At 44.0% G+C, this 26,207-nt stretch overlaps 1 protein-coding gene across 1 annotated transcript in view; it reads left to right on the top strand.

Annotated features, from left to right (window-relative positions):
* The window catches only part of DNAH9 (dynein axonemal heavy chain 9), a 314,812-nt gene that overhangs the window by 177,489 nt on the left and 111,116 nt on the right, over positions 1-26,207 (top strand). The window contains exons 43-48 of the mRNA XM_059380821.1: positions 2,283-2,479; positions 11,344-11,506; positions 13,514-13,637; positions 24,145-24,287; positions 24,659-24,820; positions 25,026-25,259. Coding sequence (XP_059236804.1) covers positions 2,283-2,479; positions 11,344-11,506; positions 13,514-13,637; positions 24,145-24,287; positions 24,659-24,820; positions 25,026-25,259 — 1,023 coding nt within the window. The remainder of the gene's footprint in view (positions 1-2,282; positions 2,480-11,343; positions 11,507-13,513; positions 13,638-24,144; positions 24,288-24,658; positions 24,821-25,025; positions 25,260-26,207) is intronic.

Raw genomic sequence — 26,207 nt, 5'->3', positions numbered from 1 at the left:
AAAGATTTATTTATTTCAGGGACAGAAAGAGTGTGTGCACACAAGCAAGAGCAGTGGAGGGAGAAAGAGAGAAAGAGAATCCCAAGCAGACTCTGCACTGAGCCCAGAGCCCTATGTGGGACTCGATCTCAGGACCTTGAGATCATGACCTGAACCTAAACCAAGAGCCAGATGCCCAACTAACTATTCCACCCAGCCACCCCTTAGACAGCATTGTGAAGTATCTTCTCTCTGTTGGCTCCTTACTAGTACGAACACCCTGAAATTCCCCCACTTATAATTTTGCTATGCCTCAATATTCAGTACTCACATCTCAGATGCCCCTCTGAGCACCGTAGGATTTGCCAAATCGTGTATTCATTGTTCGCTCTGCAAGCGAGCTTTGACTATCTTCTTCCATTGCTCTGAGCTAGCCCTTTCGAGTATCAACACTCAGCCTTTGAGACAGAGGTTCCTATGTGGATCTGTATCCTAAGAACACATTCTTTTGATCATAGACCTGGATATAATTAATACTGCCATTGGCTTTCCCCACTAACATTTGAAATACCAGCTGGAGGTACTTTTGGCTGCATCAAATCTTGACAGCAGTATTAAAGAAAAGTTGCCAAGTTTCCACCAAGGAAGTGATACAGTCCTGTTTCTACCAATAAAATCTTAAGGTTCTCTGAGAAGTGGCCCTTGTGGGGCATGGTGTCACTATTAAGAAGTCTTTGAATCACCAGGCAGGTTGATTTTCTCTCTCCCTCCTGAATAGTCTGGCTTTGATCATAACATCAGAAACCCATCGTTTTGTTCATCAAAGAGTCTTTGTAAACCAGCCTTTGCAGAACTGTACTTGGGTCATTCCTCTGCTACATCATTCATGTAGATTGACTTCTGACAGAACCAATTCCCAGTATATTAGCCCATTTTCAGATTGGGTAAATGGAATGGATTCCCACGTCACTTCCCCATGTGCCTTCTCCAGCAAGCAAGAATGGCTCTCTTGCCTTGCATTAAATCCTACCCAGGTGTCTAGACGTCTACGGTTCCTGTGTAGCAAAGCCACAATAGTTGGAAGGCTTTCCATAGCCCTGACATCACCTTCAAAGTATAATAACTCTTTCATATTTAACTCTTCCCATTTCCTTCTTATAAACCAGGCAGGAGTCCTGGCTTCCCTGTAGATGAGACTCTCATCCTCTCCCCATACACCCCCATTAGATGTGACGAATTTTATCCCTTGAGTTTACAAAGCTAACCCTACAGCAGTGACTCATTCCCCGGGGTAATATCCTGCCACTGAAGAACATGCAGCTTCCCTCTTTCCCAGGTGCCTCTTCCAGTCAGAACTTTGGAAGAAAAGAGTGGCAGGTGGAGAGAGTTGCTCGTACTTGTATAAATTCCTACTTAGGTACTAGAAAGCATGTTCTTTCTTGGACTTACTTCCCCTACCACCTTTCTTCCTTTTGAAAGCTCTAGGATTTGAGTTTTGAAGTAAGTAGTTCCTCTCTAAATTAAGAAAATGATTAGTTGCCTCTCTGATACTTACAGGGTACCTTGGTAGTAAAGAGACACAGACCCGCTGTCTTTTAATTGAGTCATACTAGGTTTTTATTAAATATGGTAAGGTCTGCCCTGTGGGCAAGAATTAACACGCCGTCAGCTCATATCTTTATGAAAACTTCCTGCATCGGGGGCTTTACTGTGAACATTTCCAGATTATCAGGATCCTTGTAGAGAAACCAATCACCTAAGGATGGCTCATGTGCATTTTTGTAGAAACCGAGTTCTCTGGGCTGAGCCTGTGAAGTTGGGGCTGGCAGCCTCCAGTGTGCTGTCTCACAGGAAAGAGGAACGGTTTTATGCTGCTGCCATGGAGTGGGAAGCAAGACCTGTTGGGAATAGATGTGGGAGAGATAAGCACAGTGGGGCGTGGACCCCTTCACCCAGCAGTGGTGAAAGATTGCTTAGGGAAATCTAGCCACGTGTCCCCACCCACTCCTCTGCCCAGACATGGGCTCTTACTGGGCCTATGGGAAGGGTACCTCCCACCTTCCATATCCTGTCCTCAGCCCACAGGGAGTAATAAACACCACCCGTGACTTCACGGAGCTGGTAAATGAATGTTAAATGTCTCTTTTATAAGAGCTGCTCAGGAGTAAGGAAGTAGGGGAAGCAGCACAGATACTTAATTTGCAGGAAGTGTCCAGAGAGAAAAAGTAAATGAGGGGTCTTCACCCTATGGAACCAGAATTGAGTCAGTAAAGGGGGTCCTTATGCCTGTGTTCCACCACCAGGATATCGATGAGACTGTGGAACAGACCCGAGGCCTGAACATATATTGCCATTTTGCCAATGGTATCGGCGAGCCCAAGTACATGCCTGTACAATCATGGGAACTTCTGACCCAGACTCTAGCAGAAGCCCTGGAGAACCACAATGAAGTCAACACAGTGATGGACCTGGTTCTCTTTGAGGACGCCATGCGCCATGTGTAAGTGTGCTTCTGTTCCTGCCTTTCCTCGGTTGTCTCTTCTTCCCAACATGGACGTCCCATTTAGGCATTTGAGGACACCTTGATCAAACCAGGAAAGCAGCCATGCTTCTGCCATGGGGGTCAAGATGGCGGCCAGTAGAGCAGCCATGGTAGCATCTGCCATCGGCCCTAGGGGAAGGCAGGGTACTGAACTCACGCAGCACTGGATCTGTTTCCTTGTCTGTCATTTGCAATCCCTAGGCACGTCCACAGTGCCACCAAGGGAAATTTTCAGATGATAAGAGACACCAGAACAGCTCAGGACCCATGTCCCCACACCATACAAGTCTGAGGACCAACTTTAAAATAATGAGATGGAAGATTTTTATTTAAATGCTCATACATTTCAAAAATACCCTGTGAATGTTGTGGCTTTAGTGGAACCACTGAGAGTAGTCACCCAAGTCTCTCCTCTCCCACCAAATGCTGTCCCTCTATTTCACTGCCCCAACTGCATCACATCCCACCTTCCAAAATCTTGCCACCCTGTCCCCCGGTACCTGTGGACCTCAGTGGCAAAACCACTTCAACTTCTCTGAATGTCCACTCATTGATGATTCTGAGTAAAACCCCACTCACCCCTGGGTCGAGCAGAGCTCTTTGTTCTCCCCATACCATGTACCCCACACCCTAGAGAGAGCTAAGGGCCCTCCTCTCCCATCTCATTCCAGTGGCCCATTGAAATCATTTCTCCCTAGTTCTTCAAAACCCCAGTTGTTCAAAAGCACAAACACCCAGACTTTCATACTTACTGCCTCGCCTTGTTACAGCCGTCTGCTGACATCCAGTCCCTCCCCAACATTTGCCAAAGACCCGCGTGCTTGGGTCAACTTCCTTCCTTGACCTCATCGTTCTTCATGGCTGGCTGGCCTCTGCATATAACCTGATCTTTTTGCTCCTTGGCCTCCTTAGCTCCAATGGTCTTCTCTTCCATCCCCCCTCAGCCTCTCACTCACAAGTTCCCACCCCAGAACTTCTGTCATCAGTGATGAGCCCACCTCCGCAGTCTCCATTTCCAACAGCCCACCCTCCGAACTGGGCCTCCTACCCTTCCACTTACCTGCTCTAGTTTTTGTTCCAGGGAATTCTTTCTTGACCCAGTCGTATTGAGGTATAATTGGCATCTAACATTGCATTAGTTAAAGGTGTACAACATCATGGTCTGACCTACGTGTGTAACACAAAAGGATTACCACAATAAGATTAACAGTCATGCACAAGTTGCAGTTTGGTTTCCTTGTGATGAGGACTTTTAAGATCTGTTCTCTCAGCAGCTTGCAAATACACGATATGGCATTGTTAACTCTGCTCATGGTGTTACACTTCACCTCCCCAGAACTCATTTATCTTAGACCTGAGATTTGTTAACCTTTTGACCATCTTCCCCCACCTCTGGCAACCACAGATCTGATCTCTTCTGTTTCTATGTTTTTGTTTATTGTGTGTCTTTGTGGTTTTTTTGTTTTCTTTTTTCTTTTGGATTACACTTATAAGTTAGGTCATACAGTATTTGTCTTTCTCCATCTCACTTCTCTCACTGCAGGGTCCTTCCATGTTGTCCCAAATAAAAATATCCCTGTTGTTCTTCAACTTCGTCAAGACTTCACGTCATGTCAAACTCCTTTCCCCTTCTGGCTACCATGTCTTCACTGTCCTCAGCCACCATGAGCCCCATCATCCTGGTGCTAGCTCCCCTCACTTCCCTGCCATTGTGTCCATGTGACAAAACCCCATTCTGGTTAAACACCACTGTCTTATTCTGCACCTGCCTCCAAGCATCTGATGATTGTTGCAGAAAAAATCACTTCCCTTTGGGCTTGGTGTGTTTCAGAATTTCAGCCATACTTTTCACATGGGCCCTTGACCTTGCTGGAAACCCACCTTCACTACCTCCACTAGCCTGGGCAGTTTGCTCTCTTGGTCTACTTCTGGTGATTGCATCCCACATTTTTCTCCTCTTCTCAGGCTTCTAGCATCCCTCCCCTCTCTCTGTTCCCAGTTAATGAGCACATCTCTTCCTTCACTGATGTCATGAAAGCAACCAGAAGAGAATTCTGTCATTTCCCCCACCATCAAATCTAACAGCCCACCTGCATCCCATCCACAAATTGTGACTTCTCTAATATTTTAGTAAATGAACCATCCCTGTTCCTACCTAAGGCCAATCCCTCCATGCACATCCTGGATCCCACCTTTTAGCACCTTCTAAGTGACTTGATGTCTTCATGAAATTAAATTATTCCTTTTGTCTCCTGCCTCCCTCCTGCCCCCTCCTCCTCCCTTGCCCCATCTTGTGCCATCACCATTAATTCAGTAATTGTTGGATTATACACACCTACTTATAAACATGTCACATTATCATTACAACAATAATAAACTATTCCTTCACTCTTATATCTCCTTCCATCCCCTTTACCTTTTTCTTTTCTTTTCTTTTTTTTTTTTTTAAGATTTTTTTTATTTATTTATCAGAGAGAGAGAGAGGGGGGAGAGAGCGAGCACAGGCAGAATGGCAGGCAGAGGCAGAGGGAGAAGCAGGCTCCCCGCCAAGCAAGGAGCCTGATGTGGGACTCGATCCCAGGACGCTGGGACCATGACCTGAGCCGAAGGCAGCTGCTTAACCAACTGAGCCACCCAGGCGTCCCATTCTTTTCTTTTTCTTTTTTTTTTGCTCCTGTTCACAACAAAACTCATCAAAATCATTGTCTTTACTTTCTCACTTCTCATTCTCTTCTGGATCCTTTTCTTAGCAATGGAACAAAGAAGCTCTTATCCAGTCACCACAGAGCCCCCTCTTGCTAAAGTCAGTTGTCGCTGCTGGGACCTCAGCTCACATAACTTGATTTCCCTGCTGCATTTGTCAAGATTAATCTGTTTGTTTACATCCATCCATCTGCCCATCACCCACCCATCCATCCACCCTTCCATCCACCTACCCATCTACACATCCATCCATCCATCCATCCCCCTACCCATCCATCTATCCACCTACCCATCTACCCATCCATCCACCCACCCACTGACCCATCCACCCACTGATCTATCCATCCACCCATCCATCCACCCAACACATATCTTTGGATTAGGCATACTATGAGTGCAAGGATCTTTTTTGTATTCACCACCAGATCTCCAATACCTAGGACAGTGTCTGGAACATAGCAGGTACTCAACAATCATTCTTAGCATCTCATTTAGGGTGAAGGATGGAGAGGAAAAACAGAAGGAAGGAGGATATAGAGTGCTGGTGGAGGGTGGGGAGGGTGTTGACTGCAATTTTAAAGAGGGAGGTCAGGAAGACCTCTCTGGAAAGGGAGCACTTGATGTGATATGTAGCAGCTACCCTGAACATGGAACTCACTGCAGGCCTGGTGCATAGAGCTTTGCTTACATCACTTCGTTTGTCACAAAAACCCTGAAGGAAGTAAGGTCTGAACTTACCCCTATATATTACACACAAGAAGGCCACAATCCAAAGATGTGGGAGAAACCACCTAGCACCATACACCCCAGAAACAGAGAGGCCAAGGCTTACACTGGCACACTGTCTCCAGTGGATGTGCTCTCCATCATCACACTCTGGTGCTTCCTCATCTGTGCTTCTGTCTCTCCCGATCCAGTGTGAGTTCCTTATGCATAGACTTGGTCTTGCTCACAGCTGAATCCCCAAAACCTTGGATGCTGTCTGGTGTGTAGTCGATGGCCAGGACCAGGGTTTTGGGACATCCATTCATAAACCTTGGGACACTTCAGCGAGCATTTTCCTCTCCTCTTGAACAACTATCAGAGCCGGTGTCACAGTCTTGGAATTGAGACAAATCTCTGTCCTTTCAGGGTAAATTTAATTTGGGAGAAGAGCAAGTGATTTGGTCAATGTGGTGCCCAACATGGGTGATCAAACTGACTCATAATATTCTTAAGAAGAAATAAGGCTGGGAAAACTAGCTTTTCTCCTGACACTCCTTAACAAGCTGTGAAGATGGTTTCTAGAAGATGGTTTCCAGTTAGCAATGGCAAAATAACTGGAATAATGAACTACCTCAAGATTAAAGTATATTTGGATGTATAATTTCATGTCCATTTGTTTAAAAATATCAATGTCCCACAACATGGTCTTTGCCCTGCCCTCCCATCCATGGGGCTCCTCGGCCCTCTGCTGTCTCTACTGGCCACTGAGAGCAGAAGCAACCCCTTGTGCCAGAAAATGGACCGCAGCCAACAGTGAGAAACACAGATAACCCAAGAGTGACAGAAGACTCATGGCCTCACATCACTCCACACGTTGCCTGAGGTAGAGGGGTTCGGGCTTTCTCCAGGAAGGGTCCTGACTTCTGAGACCCAAGGGGGGAGCAGGGCGAGGCAGAGCAGGACAAAGGCTCTGGCACTCCCCAGGAACCCACAGGGTTGGTGGAGGGGCCAGAGCAAGGGCATCTGGTCATGGGTACAATGAGGCTTATTCTCATTTTGATGTGATCATCTGGTTTTTTGTTCTCACGACTTGAGCTCTTATCAGTCTCTCGGTCTGATTCCCCGATGCCTTTCCCAAGCTCTGCTGCTAATTCTTCCTGCTGCCTTTATGCTGAACCCACAGAGCATGGTGCCATGAGTTACAGGCACAGGTTCTAGAGCCAGAGCCACAGCCACATTCAAACCCTGGTTTTGCCACTCATTGGCTGTTGTGTTCAGCAGAGAACACTGAACTTCCCCGAGCCTCAGTGTACTCCTCTGGGAAGTGAGAGTAGTGAGAATGTCCACGTCGTTGGGTTATTGCTGCATGCGGCCAGTGCTTTGTGCTTAACAAGCAGTCCGGAGATGCTAGGCTTTTTCTTTGTTGTGCCCTTAATGGCACCATGGTGCTCTCCCACTGACTTTCTTCACTGTTTCAGCAGATTCTGGGTCTGCATTTCCTTAAAGCCTCACACCACGTCTTTTCCACTGCTTTTGGCATAATCTTTATCTCTTTCTGGGTTTATTGGCTCCCACAGAGGTTGTTCTGCCTCTTTTCTTTTCTCTTAGCATCACTTAATGAAAAAGATGGACTTGTCTTGTGCCCCTTCCTTTCTGTACCATATCTATTCTCAAGGGCGTGTGTGCATGCATGTATGCATGTGCATGTGTGCTGCCTGTGCACATGCATGTGAGTGCACATTGCATGTGTACGTGTGCGTGTGTGTGTGCGTGCATATGTGTGTGTCTGCATGCATATGTGGGTGTGTGCATGTGTGCTGTCTGTGTACATGCATGTGAGTGTGCATGTGTGTGCAGACATGTGTGCATGTGTGTGCGCGCATGTGTGTCTGTATGCATGTGTGTGCATGTGTGCTGTCTATGCACATGCATGTGAGTGTGCATGTGTGTGCAGACGTGTGTGCATGCATATGTGTGTGCGTGTATGCATGTGCATGTGTGCTGTCTCTGCACATGCATGTGAGTGCACATGTGAGTGCAGACATGTGTGCATGTGTGTGCGTGCATGTGTGTATCTGCATGCGTGTGTGTGCGTGCATGTATTCATGTGCGCATGTGTGTGTGCGTGTGTAGCCTTAGTAAGTCCGCTCCCTCCAGCTGTGCTGTGGAGCATCTTCAGCTTTTGTTTTTAATCTCACAGAAATTCAGTAACAGGCTTAACTTAGACTGCGCTGGTTTTCTCGCCCAGGAGCCCTTCAGAATATTGATCTTCCTTTTTTTTTAATGTTGTAATTTGAATGCAGAGTCCTTTGCCCTCGTCAGAGGTTGTTAATGGATCCCCAGCTGGAGTCTAATGCTGACAGTTGCAGACTGAACCATTCTTCTCTGGAAACTTCGGGACTAACGATGCATTTCCCATCAGCTGGTGAACAGCAGAGACCATGCTAAGCTGAATTCAGGCCTTCCGGAATAGTGGGGATGGGGGTGGCCCAGAGAGCCCAGGGGGACTTCTCCAAAGAGAGGGCCTGGATGTCTTAGCAGCTTGGTTTCTCTTATCCCTGGAGTCAGGCACCCTCTAATGCAAACACGAAGCAGATGAGTCCTTGCCCCTCACATGATGTGTGATTGTGTGCGTCCCCCAGACATGATGCTGACTGTAAGGCCTGTGTTGTGTTTCAGTTTAGCCAAAATTCATCGAACACCTTCACGTGTGCAAAGACTGTAGAGAAAGCAAGCTGAGTATGCACACTCTTTTGATGCCTCAAAACTAGGATTTAATAAGGGCCCGGAGAATTATAAATCTATCTGATACAAAAAAGAAAGAGTAGAAATACCACAAAAAAATGATAAAGGGGATAAGCAAAATCATAAAAGAACTAAATGTAGGTCAATAAATAAGTCTTAAATACTAGGGGAAATTAATTTTCACCACAGAAACTGAGTGACTTACATTTTCTGGGTTTTAAATCCAGAAAGCTAAAATTTTCTGCATATCCAAAAGCAAAGTAAAACGAAAAGGTAAAAAGTGACAAATGAGCAGTGTGTTTCAGAACCTACCTAAAGGGGCCTTACAGATCTGGAACTCTTCAGTTAAGAAGTGTGCAGTTGGGGCACCTGGCTGGCTCAGTCAGAGAATCATGCAATCTTGATCTCAGGGTTGTGAGTTCAAGCCTACATGGAATGTAGAGATTACTTTAATAAATAAAACTTAAAAAAAGAAGAAGAGGACCATGGACCTGAAAAAGGAAGCTCACAAAACAAAATGTAATAATTAATAAGAAAAATATTTAATTCCCTAGATATCAAAGGAATAAAATTTAAATCATAGTGTCAACCACTCAATTGGCAAAGATTTGAAGACATATACATAAGACCCAGGATCAACAAGAGTGGGGGCCAGACTCTTCCCACCTGCTGGTAGGTGGACCTTGTTGGCTTACCTGCCTTCCTGCTGGGGTTTCCCTCTCAGTAGCAAACACACCCAGCAAACACAGGGGAGAGGAGTCAATGAAGACCCACAAACATCTAGTTTATTGACGCTGATTATGACCCAGTCATCAATATATGCCAGAAATGTGCAGTAGCAAGAAAACTCAAGCCACAGAAGGCCCACAGGAGCCCAGTAACCTCATCCCTGCTCCCGTTTCGTTGATGGCTCAAGTCCCATTCATCAAAGCTCCCCCACCCCTCCATTTCCAGCCCTTCCTCCAAATTGGGCTTAGCTGCACTTAAATGGTTCCACTCCTGATGACCCTTACATAATGTGAATATGATATCTGTCATTGTGATGCCCTTAATGTAAGATAGGGACACAGGACTGTAGCCTACACTGTTTAATTTCAGATGTACACTCTGTTTGGTCAGATTCCCCCTGAGCTCTTGTTCTCCATGCTTGGTCAAGTCCAAGGTCACCAGCAGCTGTGGTCTCATCCTCCTTCTACCCATTTCCCAAGTTTTCTAACATGATGCATGCTAATGAAACTCACATAATCTAACATATTCTCACCCTTCAAAAATAGCATTCACCTTTTGATCAGTTCTACCCAAGAAGATGACAAATTGGTGCCACCGTTCTGGGAAGCAGCTTTTCGGGATGGATCAAAAGCCATAAAAAATTGTCTTACTGTTTGACTTGATGATTTGTCTTTTAGGGATCTATCCTGAGGACATGATGAGAGATAGAAATGAAAAATAGTTACGTAACAGTATTTATGACTGGAAAACATTGGAAACAATGTAACTATCCCATAGCAAGCTGCTGCAGCCTAGGAATTTATTCTGTGGTTCATCATTAAAAGCATGGCTTAGCGATTACTCAGTGGTGTAGAAAATTATTCACACACTATGGCTAAATGGAAACGTAGCTTCAAAACGCTGTTTAATATATAATGTAAACCTGATTTTGAAAATAAGATAGAAACATCTTGGGTTTCAGATGCAGTAAGCGTATGTACCCACAAGTATATACCTACAAATACAGAGATTCTAGAAAAACGTCCAGAAGGGTGTGTAGTTAATGTCAGTGGTGTCTACTGCTATTTAGTGTAGAATTGTAATTTTTCTGTATTTCAGGCATTTTGTATAATGAATAGTTGTTGGTTTTAAGGTGAGGAAAGGGAATAGGAGTTTTTTAAATAAAGAACGTAGGTACCTTCTGTAACATTTATACATAGAGTTAAGGGGAAGGAAGAATGTGGAGGAGGCTCACGGACAGGTGGATGGAAAGGCAGCATTTGAGGAAGGGTTAGTGAGTCAGGAGGAAGAGGGTCCTCTGCAGGATGTAGTCTCAGCCCAGGACTTGAGAACCTTTCATCACTGCTGGGAGGGAATATGGGTACTGAGACAGGGGAGTAGAGCTTAAAGGGGAAGAATCCAGAAGCCAAGCAAGTGGGCGCCCTATAGGCTGACCCCAAGAATCCACAGTCATTACAAAGGCATCAATGTCCAGGGCTCCCTGTTGTTCTGCTGACTTTAATTTCACTTCTTCTCTCTCTAGTGGAACAGACAGTTCTGTTCCTGCTTGTCCTTTAGCCTCCCCTGGAATTTTTTTTCCCTACTCTTCTCTTTTTCCTGTCCCCTCCTCTTGCCTAGAAGCACAAGTAGGTGAGGCCAAGTGCTGGGGGAGATGTGGCAGACTCTGGCTCAGCTGGGTAGTGAGGGGACAGAGGGGAGTCTGCGTCCCCTCCAGTCCTTTCTGGCTGCCACGAGCTCGTTCTCCACTGCCACTGGTTCACCAGAGGCTTTGGCTTAAAGCAGAAAGCAGGAGTGACCTCCATCCATTTGGGCAAGAAAGCAAGGCTTGGTTTGGGGACAATGTAACTTACATTTCCAACACTGCTCCCTCGGACCGTGGGACGGGCTCGGCACAGAGGAGAGTCTGATCCAGGCCACGTGCCTCTGCTCTTTCCCCGCAGCTGCCACATCAACCGCATCCTGGAGTCCCCCCGGGGAAATGCACTGCTGGTGGGCGTGGGTGGGAGCGGCAAGCAGAGTCTGACGAGGCTCGCGGCGTTCATCAGCTCCATGGAAGTATTCCAGATCACGCTGCGGAGAGGGTACCAGATCCCGGACTTCAAGGTGAGATCCAGCCCCCAGCCCTCACCCCCGCAATGCCCACAGCTCCCTGTCATCCCTCCTTAGCTCTGCAGTCACCTTCCTGAGAACCTCCCCGTCAGCAACGGGCCATTCCCTTCCTCAATTCCGGGCCAGTGACCCTCATTAGACTCATTGGACTCAGGTCTGCCTTTGTAAAACCTCAGCTGCTTCAGCTCCCTCGGGGTAACCTTGGCTCTCACCGGATCAGGGGCACCTCTGTGTCAAAGTGAGCACACAGCCCTCTAGCAGCTCTGGTGGACTTGAAAGGAGTTCTGACAGTCTGCCCAAGTCCTGTAAGAAATTCACATTTTTGAAAGACTGTTCCAGTGCTTACCAGGTACTAGGAACTTCAGGGACGTTTTCTGGTCCCAAACAAGCCCTTAGCAGCCATGCTGCATGATCTAGAACATGAGGAAAAGCATTTATACAACTGAAAGAGGTCACTTTGCCCTTCCCTGTTGTGCCTGGTTACAACAGAGGCAGGGTCGGGAGCCCTGATGGCATTTCTACCAGGATGCCACACTTGCTCTCCCTGTGCGAATCCCAGCCAGTCTGGGGCCAGATCTACCCACCTGCCTTCCTAACCTCTCAGCCAGTGGTGCTCATCACTGCTCTGAAACCACAGCTCAGCTTCTCCACAGCCAGCTGGATCTAAGTCAGACACCAGGTCCACATTAGACCAAACTCCAGTGGTTCCAAAGAAGAGGAAACAAGTCAGTGCTTAGAAGTAAGCATTTACAGAATGACCTAAGATGGCAATTCTCAGCCTTGGCTATAGACTGGAATCCCCCTGAAACACCGCTGATGCCTGCAACCCACCCTCCAGAAAGTTTGGCTTAACTAGTCTGCGGACTGGCCTGGGCATCAAGACTTTTCAGACAGTTCTGATGAGAGTCGGGAAATGTTGTCTTAACTAATTCTGTAAGTACCTAAGGTTGAGAATGGTTGATGCTAAAGGAAGTTCACTAACTTTTTTTTTTTTTAAAGATTTTATTTATTTATTTGACAGAGAGAGATCACAAGTAGGCAGAGAGGCAGGCAGAGAGAGAGGAGGAAGCAGGCTCCCTGCCGAGCAGAGAGCCCGATGTGGGACTCGATCCCAGGACCTGAGATCGTGACCTGAGCCGAAGGCAGCGGCTTAACCCACTGAGCCACCCAGGCGCCCCGGAAGTTCACTAACTTTAAAGGGGAATGATATATGGGACATGAAAGAAGCTTTGGCATAAGGAAATGCATGAGGCTCTTAGAAAATGAGCTTCGAATGGTGCGAGCAAGAAGACCAAGATCGGGGACTGACAGCTGAGCTCTGTGAGCAGGGTACAGAGCTTGAACCAAGATTGACTACGCTGGGAAAATGCAGGGCTTGACATCCTAGCCCAAGACTTCATCCACCTGCAGTTCTGAATGGATATAATTTCCTACCAGATGACTCTGTGTGTGTATGTGTGTGTGTGTGTGTGTGTGTGTGTGTGTGTGTATGTATGCAAGTGTGTCCCCTAGTATATTTTATTCCAACACAGAGCTTTTGCTGGAACAAGTCATGAGAACACAAAACACTGCTAGCATAAGATACATTTATTACTGGGATTGGTGGCCCCAAATACATGACTCTTCTGTCAAGACCAAGAGCAATTGCTTGCCTTTGGATCAGGTCATTCACTTGTATGATGATATAAGTAACACAGATGAGCAGGGACTATCTCTGTCCCTTTGGAAAGCTGTGCTGTTACCCCTCGGCACAAAGGAAGAGCTCCGGAAGTGAATACAGGAGCCACAGTGATTGCATGAATTAAAGATCGTCACTGTTCAAGTTTACTCATCCACCTCTACTGGGATTGAGGCCTGGGAATGAGGCCTATTTCCCACTGCTATTTCACTTTCTTTCCCGTTAAAGTAGATAAGGAAATGGTCCCATTCCTAAAGAGCTGATTGGGGATCTTTCAATAAGGCCGTCTTCCCAAAGATCTCTAATGTTGATCGTTTCCACAGATGGACTTGGCTGGCTTGTGCCTGAAAGCCGGGGTGAAGAATCTCAGTGTGGTGTTTCTCATGACTGACGCCCAAGTGGCTGATGAGAAGTTCCTGGTGCTCATCAATGACCTCTTGGCATCTGGTAAGAAACTCTGCTCGTGAATGTAAATTCCCCCTGGAATCAGTCATCCCAAGGTGCTCCCAGGTCCAGAGAGCTAGGTCATAGAAATGAGGAAGAAGAGTGAGAGAGTAGAGGACTGGTTCAGTAAGATACTTCTAGGGTTAGCGCTGTGCCTCGTCCTGGCTCCTTTCATTGGAAAACAGACAGTAATCTTGGGGGCTCTCTGGCTGGAAATAGATCTGGGTTTTGGAAGAAGAGCATGTCTAGGGTCCGGTGACCTGCCGAGCCCAGAGAGAAGGGGCTCTTCCCTCCCCATATCCAAGACAGAAACCAGAATGTTCGCAGTATTTCAGGTAGATTAGACATTGGCAAAGAGAGACACGGAAAAGTTGCACACACGAAACTTACACAGCAGGGCAAGATTAGGCTGCTAATTTAAGGAAGGGTTCAGAACCTGGTGCAAGCAGAGAAGCAACAAGAAATGCAGAATCTCTCACGTGGTTTTCCTTGGCTTCCAAAATACTTGACTGAGGATGTCAACCGTCCCGTGACACTGTCCGTGCAAGACAGGACTTTGTCAGATAGTTCAGTTGTGATACTTTACTATTCTTATTTATTTAGGAATTCAGAAATTATGTCAGCCATTCTGGGTAAAAAAAAAAATCTATGTGCACGCATGTACACATACACACACACGTATGTACACACATAATCCAAGATATATGTGCATGTATATGCCCAAGAATATAAGACAGTAGAGTACTCAGATTATGCATTTACAGCAATGGGAAGCATATATTTTTGCATCTATATTAATTAAACATAGAATATGCTTTCCTGGCTCTTAAACCGAATTCAGCATCCACAAAACTACCTCTTCATCTGGGTTAAGAAAGCAGTCAGTGCCCAGATGTTGCAGAACAAAAGTCCTGCCTCCAGTTTTCTGGCGTTTCAGAAAGCCCTGGTATCGGCCACCCACCCCCATTCTAAATACCATCTTAACATCCTATCACTTTCCTCAACAGCATTTTACCTACGACGTTGTCTCACCTTTTACTATTTTACTGAATAATGAAAGTGGGGCCAGTGGTGCTCCAGCCCTGTACCCTAGTCTAATTTCTTAAAATTCAAAAAAGGTAAAAATGTGCTTCCAAACACTTCCAGCTTTGGAAACACCAGGAATGTTGCCAGACTCACTCTATATGTCAGCTGGTGCCAATCCAGCCAGGTCACCTCCTAAAATAATGTCCGAGACACAGAAGCTGATAGACTTTCACCAATGGAAATTTTCGTTCTCAATTAAGTATTTTTTTTTTAATTTTTCATTTAGAAGACAACTTTTTAAAGAGTAAATGAATTTCTGAAGCCCTGCCCAGTGAGAACATAATGCGGTCAGCTTGCTCCAAGGTCGTGAAGTTTCAAGTTCACATTTCTCTTTTAAGGCTTCTATGTAAAAATACGTTTTTACATACACCTGTTAAAATGGAGATGCAGTTACAAATCATACTTCTCTGATATTCCTCCCTTTGTTCTTAACCACTTTGACAGGGAGAATTAGAGCATATCTTAGTTCTAATTTTCCCTGTCAGGTAAATAATTTGCTAGAAATTAATTGACTGCCAGTCCAGGGAAAGCTTCAGGAATTCCTCAGGACCTCCCCCACCTCCGCCATTTTTCAATTTTATGGGGTTGTGCAATCACTCCACTCTTGGACAACACAGGGCAGACTGTGACACTGTGTCAGGCTACCTTGCCATGAACACATCCCTCTCTAGTCATCTACAAGTGCTGTTAGTTTAGAGATCAAGGTAGAGTGAATGTATGCCACTGATTCAACTCTCCCCCCAGAGCATCCTCTTCGATATTCTACTAATCTCATAGGCTCTGCAGTTTCTTTCCACAGTTTGTTAGCTCATTGTTTGATCCCTTGATTTCCTGATGCCATTTCCAAAATCAAACCAGAGTTAATCAATTGCCACCAATTTTATCCCCTAACCATTTCTGATTCCGAATCACAGCTCTCATAGCTACCACTGGTCTTTTCATCTGTTGTTTTAACCAATGTAGACATTTTTTTTTAAAGATCTATTTATTTGAGAGACAGAGAGAACAGAGCACAAGTTGGGAGTAGGGGTGGAGAGAGAGAGAGAAATCTTCAAGCAGACTCCCTACTGAGCACAGAGCCTGATGTGGTACTTGATCCCAAGATCCTGAGATCATTACTTGAGCCACAATCAAGCATCAAAGGTTCAACCAGCTGAGACACCCGGACTCCCCAACAAATGTAGACACTTCTTAACTCATCCTCCACCTCCTAGACAATACCTTCTCTAATCCATTCTCCTCATTGCTCCCAAGGGGTCTTTCTAAAATCTGGTTTCTAACTGAATGCAGAGAAGATCCAAGAAAACACCCTACCTGACCTACTGTATGATCTAGTAATTCCCAACCCCCCGAGATAATACACTCTAGTGGACTTCCTTGACATCCTTACTCATACCTTCTTAAGGGTTCTTGAGACCTAGTAACACACACCAGCATCCTAAGAGCACAAAGTCTCCAAATGGCCTCATACTTTCAGCATCTTGGCACTAAAGGGTATCACATAAACCAGGTCGGCATACTTTTTTTTTTTTCTATCAAGGGTGGGAAAGTGAATATTCTCAGTTTTGTAGACAGTCTCTGTCGTAGCTACTCGACTCTGTCATCATACTGGGAGAACAACAGTAGACAATATATAAATGAATGATTGCAGTGATGACCAATAAAACTTTATTTATGGACAATAAAATTTGAACGTCCTGTCATTTTCACAAGTCATTAAGTATTATTATTTTAATTCTTTTCAACCATTAAAAATTGTATGGACCAGTCTTAGCCTGCAGGCCGTGCTCATGGAGGCAGCAGGTCAGATTAGCCTGTGGATCTGGGGTTGGGCTCCTCTATCTCCAGCATGTTATACATAAAACACCAAAAGAACCAGGATGCCTGTGTGGCTCAGTAGGCTCAATGTCTGCCTTCGGCTCAGGTCATGATCCCAGGGTCCTGGGATCAAGCCCCGCATTGGGTTCCCAGCTCGGCTGGAAGCCCACTTTCCCACTCCCACTCCCCATGCTTGTGTTCCTTGTTCCTGCTCTCTCTCTCTCAAATAAATAAATAAAATCTTTAAAAAAGAGAGAGAGAAAGAAAAAAGAAAGGACCACAGAGCAGCATAGGCAGTCAGCTCCTGAAGTCTGAGGAGTATGGGTGCTGTCATTTCCAGCTGAACGTTGCTCTTTGTAAAACTCCCCTGTACTCCCTAATTCCCAAGACAGGCTAAATACCATTTCATTTTCTTAGAGGAGTTTCCTCTGACCTCTGTTTTTATCAAATAGCAGAACAGGGTTCTTTCATTGCTAAGACCTTGGTTTTGATGAGTTATAGCTCAGAGTGTTTTATATGCATGGTCCAAAATGCCTTAATGAATGGGAGTTAAATCAAGTTTATCCAATTAAGGGAAGAAAGTAAATGATCGCTTTCATGATCATTTATTTTTTCATTCTGGCCTTTGAAATGATATGTCTAATTAGGATAAAATACTCACTGAACTCTTGGCTGGGTTAGTGTGTTCAGATCATGAAGGCCAGAAATTTGTTGGAAATAGGCATGACTTTGCTGCAGATAAAGTAGTCCGAGGCAGGGCAACAGCGTCACTGATGGATAAAATCAGAATTCCGGTCACTCGGATTAGTTGATCATTTGCCAAACTGCTCACCTTTGGGGACCTCATCCAATTCCACAAGGAGGCAACATGGGTAGGGTGGCCCCGGTAGCACCTTTGGCCTCCAACATTTCTATGATGCTCACACTTCTGCGTTAGTTATGAAGGAAGGAAGAAGCACGTAGGTGTTGGAGAACTTAGAGGGGGAGATCGTATATGATTTCAGGTCCAGATGGCCTCAGGACACACCTCAAGCCTCATTCTGGGATTGGGGGAGAGCTCCTGAGGCCCATAGAATATCCCGGAGTCAACCCTGCTCACCTTTATGTCATATCCAGTGTTTCCAGGATTTTATCTCTACTAGCACTTTCTTTATCCTTTACCCGCTCAATGTCCTCTCCTTGTTGAGAAGACCCCGTTGTTTAGTGTGATCCTCCCAACTCTCCCTTTCCCCAAAGCCCATCATCATGTCTTTGTAAGTTTCTTCTCTTCCTCCAAGATGACCATCCCTCCTCCTCCTCCATCTGAGCCAAGAGCCCAACCCCTCGCCCCTGAGTTAGAACTCTGTTCTGTTCTCTTTTCCCAATTTCTGACTCTCCTTCATAGTTCTTATGCTTTCACCAACCACACTTACTTTCTTCCCTTAACGCTTTTCTGTATTTCTTCACAAACTCTTCTGGATGCGCAGAAAGCAATAATACCCCCATGCGGTTACATACCATGTTGCAAGTAGAAACTTCCAGCACACAGGTGCAGACTGTCTTTCCAGCAGGGTGCCCAAGATGCATGTGCAGATGGTGTCTCCAGCTAGGTGCCCAAGACGGAGATTGCTGTTCTGTCTCGTACGGGCATTTCAACTTTACAAAAAGTGCCAGGCTTCTCTCCAGACTAGTCGAATGTGTTTCCTCTCTGATCAATAGGGCCTGGATGCCAGTTTCCTCCTCACCTCACCCACACCCATGTCCCTGACATACTGGTTTTTGCCAATGGGCATGAAATGAAATCTCATTGTTTTCTTTCCCCTTTTACTTGTGACCTTGAGCATCTTTCGAGAGTTTACTGGCTAGGCCTCTTCTGTGAGTTGCCTCTTTTTGTAGTTTGCCCTTTGCTCCAGGGTTTTTGGTCTTTTTCTTATGGATTTGTACGAGTTCCTTTTATATTCTGAATACTAATGGCTTGGTCATTATAGGGGTTGTAGGTACCCTTTGAAGTCTGCATCTGATTTGTGTCGTGCTGATTTCGTTTAAATGCTGTAAAACTTAACAGTTCTTTTTAACGCCCTGTGCTGTTCCAGAGCATTCTGTTCTCTTCAACATGACAATAATTACTTCTTGTGTTTTGTTTTTAAACTATTACTGTTTGGGGGCACCTGGGTAGCTCAGGCAGTTGGGGGTCTGACTGTTGGTTTCCATTCTGGTCATGAGTTCATGGGTTGTGGGATCAAGCCCCACGTCAGTCTCTATGCTCAGTGGGGAGTCTGTTTGGGATTCTCTCCCACTGTCCCTACCCCCCAACTCTCCCTCTCTCTCTAATAGATGGATAAATCCTTAAAATAAGGATTTTTTTCAACTGTTTGACTTTTCATATTTATGTCTTTAATCCCCCTAAAATTTCTTTTTTTAAAGATTTATTTATTTCTTTATTTGAGATTGGGGGGGTGACTGGGGGAGGGGCAGAGGTTGAGAATCTCAAGCAGACTCCCTGCTGAGCAGAGAGCCAACACGGAGCTCAGTCTCATGGCCCTGAAATCATGACCTTATCCAAAATCAAGAGTCTGACGCTAAACCCACTGAGCCACCCAGGTGCCCTTTAAAATTTATAGAGTTCTAATTTTAATTTTTAATCTTAATACTGGATTATCCTAACATCACTTATTGATTAATCCACCTCAAGACTGCAACTTATTTTTAGTATCAATTTTTTAATTTATAATTGGGTCTGTTTCCAAGGTGTTACCCTTGGTGTTCTATTTGTCTGGCCCACACCAATTTCACATTGTTTTAATTAATAAAGTTTTATAAGGAGACTTAATTTCTGTCGGGCAACTCCTTCCCTCTGGTTCTTCTTCAGAAATGTCAGGGCTGTTGCTTACCCTTTGTTCTTCTCTGTACATTTTAGAGTATGCTTGTCAGGATCAAGAAAGAAATGCGTTGGATTTTGTTGTTGTTGTTGTTAGAATTGTATCATTATGATGGGGGTAATACCGAGTCACCCTCCTGTGAGCATAGTTTCTCTTCCCATTTATTTACCGTTCTGTTTATGCCTTTCAAGTAGTATGTTATTGTTCTTACACCATGATCCTGCATATCTTTTCATATATTATTACCCACCTTATAGTTTTGTTGGTACCCTAAATAACTTTTAAAATAACATTTGGTGGGTGGGGGGCACTTGGCAGGCTCACTCAGGGTGTATGACTCTGAATCTCAAAGTTGTGAGTTTGAGCCCCATGCTGGGTATAGACCTTACTTACTTACTGGCTATAGACCTTACTTAAAAATAATAAAATCTTCAAAAAAAAATTTTAAAAAGTAAAGTAATTTTCTTGGCTTGAGTACAGATGCCCTTTGATTTCCAGTTGGCTTTGTGTCCCTCAAGCTTGTTCTTGAACATGCTTGTAAGTCCTGGTGGTTTATGTATATATTCTCTTAGATTTTCTATGTAGAAAATTAGATTTTGAACAATAATTTTATGATTGCCTTAGCTATTCTTATACATATTCCTTTTCTTGATTTTTTGTATAGTCTAAGACCTCCTGTATAACATTGAATAGGAAACATGATGGCAGTTATGCTTGCCTTGGTCCTGATTTGAAAGAGAATATTCTAGTATTTCACCATTTGATATAATGTTTGCTTTGGGTCTGTGATAGACATCTATTATATAGGTTAAGAGAAATCTTAATTATTCCTAGTTTGCTAACAGTATTTGGAAATTTTATGTATCTCTATAATAGTAATGTATTACTTCTTTAATCTATTAATGTAGCGAATTATTCTCATAGATTTCTCTAAGACTTAACCATCATTGCTTTTCTGGAACAAACGTTGTTTGGTCATCATATATTTATTTTTATATATTTAATTAGGATTTTTTAAAAAGATTGTGTTTATTTATTTGACAGAGAGAGACATAGTGAGAAAGGGAACACAAGCAGAGGGAGTGGGAGAGGGAGAAGCAGGCTTCCTGCTGAGCAGGGAGCCTGATGCGGGGCTCGATGTGGGGCTCAACACGAGGCTCGATCCCAGGAATCTGGGATCACAACCCGAGCCGAAGACAGCCGCTTAACCAACTGAGCCACCCAGGTGCCTCTACTTAGGATTTTTAAAACGATTTATCCATCATACACTGCCTTACTAATACAGGATTTTATTTAACTTTCAGAACTTTGCCAATCTTGAAAAAATTATAATTAGGCATACTTTTCAAAGTACACTTCTATTACTACGAGTGAAGTTGAGTGTTCATATGTTTGCCAATCTCATTTGTACAAACAAAAAAGTAAACATAGTGTTGATGTACATTTCTGTTACTACAAGTGAGGTAAAGCATTTGTTCATATATTTAAGAGATATTTGTATTTCCTATACCATGAGCTCTCTTTTTGTATGCGTCACCATATCTTAAAATGGCATTATTTAATTTTTCCTTTTTAAAAAAATTTTTTTAATTTTTTTAAAAGATTTTATTTATCCACTTGACAGAGAGAGAGCAGAAGTAAGCAGAGCAACAGCCAGAGGGAGAGGGAGAAGCAGACTCTCCACTGAGCAGGGAAGCTTGATGTGGGGCTGGACCCTAGGACCTTGGGATCATGACCCAAGCCAAAGACAGCTGCTTAACTGACTGAGCCACCCAGGCACCCCTAACTTTTTCCTTTAATGGAGGAGAGTTTCTTTACATATTAAGGAGATTAGCTATTTAACTATAATTGGAGAAAATATGTATTTTCTTTTTTTCACCTTTTAAAAATTTTTAGATGAGAACATTTAAGTTCAATCTCTTAGCAAATTTCAGTTATACAGTACAGTGTTACCAGCTATAATCACCACGTTATATATTAGATCCTAAGACCTTATTCATCTTATAACCAAAAGTTTGTGCCCTTTTATCATATTCTGTCTGTTTCCTTCAACCCCCAAGCCCCAGCAACCGCTTTCTACTCTGTTTCTATGAATATTTTATTCCTTTTTTTAAATTTTTATTTATTTTTATTTGATTTCTTTTCAGTGTAACAGAATTCATTGTTTATGCACCACACCCAGTGCTCCATGTAATCCCTGCCCTCCATAATACCCACCACCAGGTTCCCCCAACCTCCCACCCCCCCACCCCTTCAAAACCTTTAGATTGTTTTTCAGAGTCCACAGTCTCTCATGGTTCATCTTCCCCTCCAATTTCCCTCAACTCCCTTCTCCTCTCCATCTCCCCATGTCCTCCGTGTTATTTGTTATGCTCCACAAATAAGTGAAACCATATGATAATTGACTCTCTCTGCTTGACTTATTTCACTCAGCATAATCTCTTCCAGTCCCGTCCATGTTGCTACAAAAGTTGGGTATTCATCCCTTCTGACGGAGGCATCATACTTCATAGTGTATATGGACCACATCTTCCTTATCCATTCGTCTGTTGAAGGGCATCTTGGTTCTTTCCACAGTTTGGTGACCGTGGCCATTGCTGCTATGAACATTGGGGTACAGATGGCCTTTCTTTTCACTACATCTGTATCTTTGGGGTAAATACCCAGTAGTGCAATTGCAGGGTCATAGGGAAGCTCTATTTTTAATTTCTTAAGGACTCTCCACACTGTTCTCCAAATTGGCTGCACCAGCTTGCATTCCTACCAACAGTATTAGACACTTCTCCAATGAAGACATACAAATGGCTATCAGACACATGAAAAAATGTTCATCATCACTAGCCATCAGGGAGATTTGAATTAAAACCACATTGAGATACCACCTTACACCAGTTGGAATGGCCAAAATTAGCAAGACAGGAAACAACATGTGTTGGAGAGGATGTGGAGAAAGGGGAACCCTCTTATACTGTTTCTATGAATTTGGCTGTTTTTTGTGTTTCAGTTTCATTTGTTTGGGGGTGCTTTTTTGTTTTGTTTTGTTTTTAGGATCCCACATGTAAGTGATACCATGCGGTATTTTTCTTTCTCTGTGGCTTATTTCACTTAGCATAATGCCCTCCAAGTCTACTCTGTTACTGCAAATGGCAGGATTTCCTTTTTTAAAGCCTGGATATAATACTCCTTTATATATGTCACATTTATTTGATCCATTCATCTGTTGATGTATGCTTAGGCCGTTTTTTAATGTTGTAGGTATTGTGAATAATGCTGTAATGACCAGAGGAGTATGGATATTTCCAAGATCTGGGTTTTTTTCTTTCGAATATATACCCAGAAGTGGAATTGCTGGATCACCTGTACTTGTTCTATCTTTAATTTCTTTGGGAGCCTCCATACTGTTTTCCATAGTGGCTGTACCAGTTTACACTTCCACCAACAGTGCACAGGGGTTACTTTTCTCCACATCCTCATCAACACCTACTATCTCTTGTCTTTTTGATAATAGCCATCCCAAAAGGTGTGAGGTGACATCTCATTGTAATCTTCATTTGCATTTCCCTAATAATTAATTACATTAAGCACCTTTCCATGTATGTGTTGGCCATTTGTATGCCATCTTTTGGAAACATATTATAATTGGTCCTTCATGTTTGCTTTTGTTATACTTTGCCTATGTTTTCGCCAATCCATTTTTTTCTATTTTTTTTATAAATTTCTTATTTTTACATAAAATGTATGAATTTAGATGCACCAAATTTATCTTTCTTTTAAAACATAACAATTTTGAGTTATACTTAGGAAGACCTTCCCCATTCAGAGGTTATAAAAATATTTCCCTCCTGTCTTCTGCCATTTTTATGGGTTTATTTTTTATTGATCCATTTGGAATTTATCCTACTGTGTAATGGAATATAAGGATCCAACCATAGTATTTTTTTTTCCAGATCCCAGTTTTTCTAATACCCTGTATTAAATGTTCATTTTCCCCATTGATTTTAAGATGTCATACTTATCATATACTAGGTTCCCCAAAACCATTCATGCTCTCTCCCTTTCTTCTTCAGTAGGAAGGGATAGCTCATTCTTCATCAATATATGGATTTATGTGTTTTTCTCTCATGGCTCCTTTCACTTATATTTATATTATAAGTATTTTACATCTGTTTTATTTCTCCTACTAAATATTAAGCTCCTCAGAAGCAAAATTTATCCTAACAGTAGTTAGTAAATAAATGTTTTAGGTAAAAGAAGTAAAGAATTGAGAGCTCTTCTGTTACGGGCTGCTAGCCCAGGACAAAAGAATGCCATGTACTCTTTTTTTTTTTTTTTAGATTATTTATTTATTTATTTGACAGAGAGAGATCACAAGTAGGCAGAGAGGCAGGCAGAGAGAGAGAGAGAGAGAGAAGCAGGCTCCCCGCTGAGCAAAGAGCCCAATGTGGGGCTCGATCCCAGGACACTGAGATCATGACCTGAGCCGAAGGCAGCAGCTTAATCCACTGAGCTACCCAGGCGCCCCAATGCCATGTACTCTTGTTCCATTCTTTAAAGTATCATGCCTCCACCTGCACTGAGTTTGGAGTATATACAGTGTCTGTCCAATTCCACCAGCAAGAGTGGTGGGACATGGGGGACATGGCCAAAAAATCATAGGCCCAGTGTCCCAAGTTTGGATAGCGTCTCACGTTCTATTGTATCATGCAGAGAGCTGCCAAAGCCACTCATCTGTGTTCCATTTCTCCCAGGAGAGATCCCAGACCTCTACTCTGATGATGAAGTTGAAAACATCATAAATAATGTGAGGAATGAAGTCAAGAGCCAAGGTCTAGTTGATAACAGAGAAAACTGTTGGAAGTTCTTTATAAATCGGGTCCGACGACAACTGAAGGTATAGAAAGATTTACTGCCCAGGATAGGCAGACCAGAGATGGTTCATGAGATCCTCTGCTGTTATTTTGGACAAGCTGCCCTCATAGATTATACTGGGAGTGGGCAGGGAGGGTGGAGTGCCCTTCTTCACCTGAGCAATTTTGCAAGGCTGCCCTTATCTGCTTCAAGGGCAATAGCCTCTCCCTTGGCTCATGCAGTCCCAGCTTTCTTAATTTCTTGGCTAGAAGCCTGGCTAGTATTGACAGATTTTCTTCTTCCTCTGTTGGATTTTTTTCCTGACTTTCTGGGAAATAACCCAAAGCTCTATTTGCCTCACTATGAGTATCTCCCTGATGCCCTCTTGGTTCTCCCCGCCCTCTAATTTCTCAGGTGACTCTCTGTTTATCCCCCGTGGGGAACAAGCTGAGAGTCCGCAGCAGGAAGTTCCCAGCCATTGTGAACTGCACGGCCATCGACTGGTTCCACGAGTGGCCTCGGCAAGCACTGGAGTCCGTCAGCCTTCGCTTTTTGCAGAACACAGAAGGCATCGAGGTGAGAGGGCAGAGGAGATGCTCCTCAAAGTCCCGCCCACCTGGTGTACAAGGAATTCCATGTCCAGAGTTTCAGGGTTCAAGTTCGGGCTTGAATAGACTTAGTGGAACAGAACTTCCCATGGGATGAGGCCATGAGTGGGGCAGGCCATCACCTCCGTCTTCACATCCAGACAGTCTTTTTATTTTCCACTTTTCAATTTCAGCCCACAGTCAAGCAGTCAATTAGCAAGTTCATGGCTTTTGTCCACACGAGTGTCAACCAGATGTCTCAGTCTTATCTGACCAATGAACAGCGCTACAACTACACAACTCCCAAGTCATTCCTGGAGTTCATCAGACTCTACCAGAGCTTGCTGCACAGAAATGGAAAAGAGCTCAAGTCCAAAATAGCGCGTCTCGAAAACGGGCTGCTGAAGCTTCACAGCACCTCTGCCCAGGTGGGTGATGGTCTTCCTTCGCCCCTGCCTTCTGGACACTGAGAGGGAGTGGGAGCACACCATTCCAGGAAACTGGAGGGATCATGGTCCAGGCCTGAGAATCATGTATGGTTTTCCAGAGGCCTCGGTGTCATCAGACACTGTTCCAGGAGTTAAGGCTGAGCTCCCCCTGCAGAAGGGCCCACTGTGAGCTTTAGGTCTGGTCTGCTCCCACGTACTGATGATGGAGTCCTCCAGAGCACCTCTTTAATCTTGCTTGTTACCACTCTCCTCCTACCTTTCTTCTCCTACCTTCCTTTCCTCTCTGGCCGGCTTCCCTTCTGTCTTCAGAACCAAAAGAGATGAGTGGTTGGGAGAGACAGTTGCAGAACTATACCAGTTTTGTTTTTCTTTTTTTAAAATTTCTTTGTATTATCTGTCAAAGCACCATCAGATCCTGACTTCTTAAATCCTGTCACATTTCTTGCATTTCTTCATATATTCCTCTGTGGTTGGCCATCAAAAGGAGGTCCCTGTTGTTCTGTCCTTGTAATATATTTCTACTTACTTTTCCAAAGGGTACAAGTTTGTTTCAATTTCCTGCTCCTCCCTTGAGAATTGGAGGACAATTCTAGCACATTCTCTGCCCCTGCGCATGCCCATCAGACATTGCCAGCCCCTTGATGGCCCCCTCCTGTGCTCTGTTTGCTGGCTGCAGAGCCAGCCTCTCGTGAACATGGTGTGGTTTTCTTGCATTTGCACCATTAAACTAAATTGTGATCAACTTAATTCTTGGGCATCCCATGTTCCTACAGAGATCTAAGCCTTTTGCTCATTGTCATCATTTCAGAGTTTTGTTTTTGGCATAACTGTCGAATTTGCTTCTTCTGACTTGTCCTCTCTCCCCACTTTAGTTTCTTGAATCATAGCTTCAATATGTTGAGAGGATTTCAGTTCATTTAGTGGGAT

Source organism: Mustela nigripes, chromosome 16, assembly GCF_022355385.1.
Source record: "Mustela nigripes isolate SB6536 chromosome 16, MUSNIG.SB6536, whole genome shotgun sequence".
Classification (NCBI taxonomy): Eukaryota; Metazoa; Chordata; class Mammalia; order Carnivora; family Mustelidae; genus Mustela; species Mustela nigripes.
The sequence above is the reverse complement of the archived record's forward strand: the minus strand, read 5'-3'. Positions and strand labels throughout refer to the sequence as shown.